The sequence below is a fragment of the Myotis davidii genome, unplaced genomic scaffold, assembly GCF_000327345.1.
Source record: "Myotis davidii unplaced genomic scaffold, ASM32734v1 scaffold332, whole genome shotgun sequence".
Taxonomy (NCBI): Eukaryota; Metazoa; Chordata; class Mammalia; order Chiroptera; family Vespertilionidae; genus Myotis; species Myotis davidii.
In genome coordinates this window covers 6,860,720-6,866,637 of record NW_006285779.1, presented here as the reverse complement: position 1 = coordinate 6,866,637, position 5,918 = coordinate 6,860,720, and the positions used below count along the sequence as shown (strand labels likewise).

Here is a 5,918-nt window from a genome sequence, read left to right as displayed (position 1 = left end):
GGGAGGGGAAGGAAGAAGCGAGAGAGAGAAAAAGAAAGAAAGAAGAAAGAAAGGAAGGAAGGAAGGAAGGGTAGGAGGAAGGGAGGGAGGGAGGGAGGAGGAAAGAAAAAGAATTGGTGTGTTCGCCTGACTGCGGGGCTGGGAGGGGCGGGAGGATTATCAGGGGCCAGGGGAGACTTCTGGGGGTGACAGAAGTGGTCACAATCTTGATTGTGGCGGCAGCTCCATGGGTGTGAGCGTAAGTCAAAATGCATCAAATGATACAATGAAGTATGTGCAGGTTTCTGTATAGTAATTGTGCCTCAATGAAGCTGTGTTTCAAATAATAGAGGAGGGAGCCGCTCCTGTCCCAGGAGAGGGCTGTTTCCCTGGCAGCAGGTCACTCGGACCAGCACTGCTCAGCCTCAGCACTGTGGACAGTTCTTTGTTTGGGGGCTGTCCTGGGCATGGCGGGATGCACCCCTGGCCTCTGCCCATGCGATGCCAGGAGCTCCCCCTGCCTTCCTCCAGCTGTGACATCAAGATGTTTCAGGCACTGCCAAATGTCCCTGGAGGGCAGAGTCAGCCCTGGTAGAGGCCCCTAGACCATGGCAGCTTCACACACGGGCTCGTGAAGACCTGAACAGGGAACATGACCAGTAAGCAGACCCTGGGGCAGATGAGTGCGGTGGGGGAACCTGCACATCGAGGCCTCAGTCCCTATTCTGCTCTGCAGCCTGGCTGGCTCAGGGCCCCGTCCTGGCTCTCCTGTGTGGCTGCAGGAGAACCGAAGGGAAAGTTCAGAAGCTTGGGCGCATTATCGGCAAACTGAGATACACTCTTAAGCCCCAGGCAAATATAAGGGATGCTTGTTAATGCTTTCTTGGAATGAAATTAAAACAATCATTATATTATGGGCACAAACATGTTCAGAGGGTCACTGTTCACAACAGTACAAACTGGAAACAACCCAAATAGCCATCGACAGTGGAATGAGTGAGGGAAGCGTGGCATTTTCCTATGAGGAATCCTATACAGCAGTGAAAATGAGCAGACCACTGCGTCACACAACACAAGTGGGTCTCACAAACATCATGCTAGGTAAACGTATATATTCTGTAGGTTGCAATTTATATAAGGCTAAACGTGGGCAAAATTAAAGTTCATTGTGTAGAAATGAATTTCTAGATGGCAACACCATAAACACCAAAGATGTGATCATCGTAAAAGTCAGGGTTAGGGCTACCCTGAGTGGAGAAGGGAGGGATAACAACCAGGAAGGGACAGGGTGGCTTATGGGGCTAGCTGTGTTCTAACTTTTCGCCTTAGGTATTTACACATGCGTGCCAGTTTTACGATTATTTGTTAAATGGTATGTTTACATTTTTTTCACTTGTTCATACATATATATGCTGGATTTCACAATAAAAAAAAATATTTTAAGGAGTGTTTTTGGCTGGCAGGCCCTGACACACTCCCTGTGAGTGACCGGGGCCGGGGAAAGTCTCATTCGCCATAGTGGGAGCCCTCCCCCCACTCCCCACTGGGACTCACAGAGTGGTCAGCTGGCTCATGTTGGTGAAGGAGGAGTTGCTTAAGGAGCTGATCTTGTTGTTACTTAGGTCCCTGGAAAAGACAAGAGCCCCCGACAGACGGTTTCATAGTAAGAACTGCCTGACACTGGTCCTCCTTCCCTCCTTGCCTTCTCAATGCATCTGAGCCCCTAGGGGAGCTGCCTCACATTAGACCAAAGAAAGGTTGTCTCTCTCTTTGGCCCTCTGTCATCAGCCACCAAATCACTGCCCCCACCTCCCTACTCCTGCCCCTCCCCACCACACACACATTGGAACATTCAAAACACATTTGCTACAATTGTGAGCAAAGACAGATAAACTGTCAAAATTCTGTAAGTCACCCAGCCAGCGTGGCTCAGTGGTTCAGCGCCGACCTATGAACCAGGAGGTCACATCACAGTTCAATTCCTGGTTAGGGCACATGCCTGGGTTGCAGGGTTGATTCCCAGGGTGGGGTGTGCAGGAGGCAGCCGATCAATGATTCTCTCTCATCATTGATGTTTCTCCCTCTCTCTCCCTCTCCCTTCCACTCTGAAGTCAATAAAAATTTATTTTTAAAAAATCTGTAAGCCAGTGCTGCTCTAAGTAGTCAGTCCTTGAACCGATTATTCCATACAAGGAACTTGTGCCAAAATGTGACCTCCTAGGACACCAAACACAACTAACGGTAGCTAACATGTTCTTCATAGCGAGACTTCCTCAGTGAAGGAAGCAAAATGTGGGTCACATTCGGTGCAAGTCCCTTGTGGAGTGTGGACCTAGTACAAGCAGTCCTTGGGCTGCTGGCCCACAGACACACTTGGCGTAGCGCTGCTCCAAGCCACACTAAGATGGAGCGCTCTCGGGACTTCTTTTTTGATAGAATCTGGCCGATGAGCAGATAAAGGCAACTGAAGGGAGGTGTTAAAATTAGGCTGGGAGGCTAAGGGGAGCTCATTTATTCTGAGGTTTATTTTTTTCTTGTTTGTTTGTTTTTTATCCTCACCTGAGGATATTTTCCCATTGATTTTTAGAGAGAATGGAAGAGAGAGGGAAAGACAGAGAGAAATATCAATGTGAGAGAAACATATTGATTGGCTGCCTCCTGCACACGCCCTGACCAGGGCCCAGGAAGAAGCCTGCAAATGAGGTACATGCCTTTGACTAGAATTGAACCCAGAACCCTTGGTCCACAGGCCGACACTCTATGCACTGAGCCAAACCCTCTAGAGCAATGGTTCTCAACCCAGAAATCAGGATTTTAAAAAACTTCCCAGGTGATTCTAATGTGCAGCAAGGTTGAGAACCACTGCTCTAGAGCCTGCGGTTTATTTTGTATTTTTTCATGAGGTCAAAACAGAAAAGCTCATGTTAGTCTCAAGAAAAATTTAGTTACAGATACTTCTTTGTAGCACCCATATTCCATATTTGGTTTGGGGGCTTAGGTTGGACTGAGAAATTTCCCATAACCCTCTACATCTGCCCTGCCTCCTGCCTTTGCAAAGCTGACCAGCATTAACAATAATTACCAGCCTAGAAGGCCGTTTGGGGAGATGGTGTGGAACAGTGCAATTCCAAAGCATGACCACTAGGTGGCAGAACAGCTCTATGCACAGATGTCCCCAGAGGGAAAGGGTGAAAATTAAACAAAAACAAAAACAAACAACAGAATCAACACAACTGGGGTCAGTGGGGAATTCCAGTAAAACTGGAGCCACCAGGGTCAGATGCCGATGGCCCCCCTGTCCTCTGGGGCAGGTCTGGGGTCCTCAAGTCGCCTGGACACTCACACAAGCTGCAGGTACTTGTAGGTGGACAGCTGTCCCGGAACCAGCGTGAACTGGTTCCCGTCCAAGTAGCTATAGGAGAAAACACAACAGTTAGTGCACCATCTCCGCCTGCCCCCTCCCAGGCTGGGAGAACCTCTCCCTGCAGCCAGGGCCTCCTCGCTCGCGTTCTCTCCTCTGGTAGACCACCAACGGCCCCGAATCGCTAACTGGGGGAGAAAATACATAAAGCTTTTAGGCGTTTGGGCAGGTGCCACCCAAAAAACTTGGTAAAAGCCACTGAGACATGAAGCCTCCTTTGGCTCCCTTTCCGCTTCCCTGTATCGCCCTCTCAGCCTCCTCCCCTGTGGGCACTGCCAGTGTTCAATCCTGGGCTCCTGGGAAGCTGCCTTCTGTCCTGCCAACCTTCTGCGGCCCACTCTACGCATTGCCACTCAAGTCAGAGTCCATAAAGCCACGCCCATCCAAAATTCTCCTAAAACTTCCCCAAAGCATAGAGCTTGGGACTCAAGGAGCTTCAGGCCTGCCCTGCTTCCCCCACCATCACTGCCACCAGCCATCCTTGCGAAGCAGTGACCCGAGTGCCAGCTGCTGATGCCCCAGCGGGGCTCCCTGCACAGGACCCTCACCAACTGCAGCCCTCAGGACGGCTCCAGCTTCAGGAGCAGCAACATCAGTGCTGTCCTCGCCCTGACCCATCCCTCTGTTGTCACACAAAGTGACTTCCCGCCCCCCCCCCACCCCCACCTATCTCATTGGTTCTGCTCAGCAGCCCTTCAATACACCAAGTAGCCCCATTTTACAGCTGGGAAACTGAGACTGTGAAAAGTCAAGTGGCTTTCCCAGCATCCTTAGAGTTGCTATGAGACACCAAGGAGAAAACTGGGATTCTGACGCTGCGACAGAAAACTGGGCAGGGGGTGAGGTGGGCGAGTCACTGGACAAGAACTGCAGTGGTTGATGTGTGTGTGTGTGTGTGTGTGTGTCAAGAAATAGCCAGCCTTGAGGATAATGGAAGAATAAAATGAAAATTTCATGCTCTCCCCCATGGGGAAAAGCTCGGCTACGGAGGCCTGGAGGGACCAATCCCAGGGGACAGGTAGAGCTGGGGGTTGACCAGAGCCTCCCACTGGGAAGTGCCTGTTGAAGAAGCCGGGCCTGCCATTCCCATCCTCGCCCACCTGAGTTCAGATACCAAACCGGACGTCCACCACACACCCAGTGCTGATGGGAGGGCAGGCGGGCCATTGCCAACACGGCTAGCGGGAGTAGGAAGGGAACAACTTTTCTGGAAGGCCGTCAAAGGCAGCGGGAGCCCTGACAATGCACCGTTCTTTGGCTAATCTCTTCACCAAAGGGACCCTTGCCTCGGCGTTACTCATGACAGTAGAAAAATGGAGACAATTTAAATATCCAACAAAGAGGAATCTGTTATACAATTCATCATAGAGTCATGTGATGGAATATTATGCAGCCAGTAAAAAATCGCTTTTGTGGAAGTTTTCATTGCAGAGCAGAATGCTCATGAGATGATGTAAAGCGAAAAAAGTAATCTTGTTTCTTCTTTTAAAGGCAGAGCTTAATTTAAAGGAATGAAGCGCTTGCTACGGGTGACTCACGCCACCGGGGGACTGCAGAGGGGGGTCAAAGCAAAGCTCAAAGGCTTCTGGGAACCAGTGTCGCTGCAAGGCCCTAACTCCAGGCGCTAGTCAGCTGGTATCTGCCCTGGCACCTTCTCCTACTCACAGTTCTGTGACGTTCTTGGGGATGCCCTTGGGCAGGCCCTGGAGGTGTTTGTTGCTGCATCGGACCACGGTGTCCAGGCAGGCACATTCCTGGGGGCACTGGGGACGGGGCAGGCAGCTCCCCTCCTCCTGGCCTGGGGAAGAAGCCACGTCAGTGAAGGGCAGGCCTTCGTAGTGCCTCCTGTATCCAGGGCCATGTGTGGGGAGCCTCAGAACAGAAGCCCCTCTTGGACCCTCCCTCAGGAGCCATGTCTCCTCTTGGCTGTGCCCCTCCCCCACCAGGGACAAAGCCCCTTGGACCTGTTGTGAGGTTAATACAGGTCTTGGATCGATCTCTTCTACTTCGGACCCAAGATGGCCCTGGACATAGCAGAGAAGAGGGTGGCAGCCACACGTTTTCTTGAGCACCCACTATGCGCTAGACACTATCGAACAGTCTCCCTAGCAGTGCAGTAAGGGGTGCCACTCTCACCCCTAGAATGTGAGGGCAGAGACGTGCCTCTTCTTTGTTCACTGAAGGAGCCTAGTGCCCAGAGCGGGGCCTGGCACACAGGAGCCCTCCCAGTAGATCCGTAGGATGGTGAATTTCTCCTTGACTGTGATTTGGGGAGGTTAACGAACTTGCTCAGGTCTGGAGACCAGTTAGGAGCAAGGTGGGCTCCGTACCCATTGCATATGAGACAGAGTGTGAACCCGTAAGCCTGCAGCACCTGGAGCAGCCAGGGGGCAGGCCTCTGGGTTAAATGTACTTATATCAAGAAAATCCACTAACATGTTAAGTGGGACTTTCTCTGAAAGTCAGATAATTGGTAATGTTTACTTTCTTTTTTATTATCCATATTTTCCCATTTTAA

General features: G+C 51.0%; 1 protein-coding gene across 1 annotated transcript in view; it reads right to left on the bottom strand.

Moving 5' to 3' along the window:
* Positions 1-5,918, bottom strand: part of SLIT1 (slit guidance ligand 1) — a 150,304-nt gene that overhangs the window by 23,819 nt on the left and 120,567 nt on the right. Inside the window, exons 21-23 of the mRNA XM_006756675.2 lie at positions 5,066-5,219; positions 3,323-3,391; positions 1,534-1,605 (exon numbers count right to left, since the gene is read on the bottom strand). Of these exons, the coding sequence (XP_006756738.1) occupies positions 1,534-1,605; positions 3,323-3,391; positions 5,066-5,219 (295 nt within the window). The remainder of the gene's footprint in view (positions 1-1,533; positions 1,606-3,322; positions 3,392-5,065; positions 5,220-5,918) is intronic.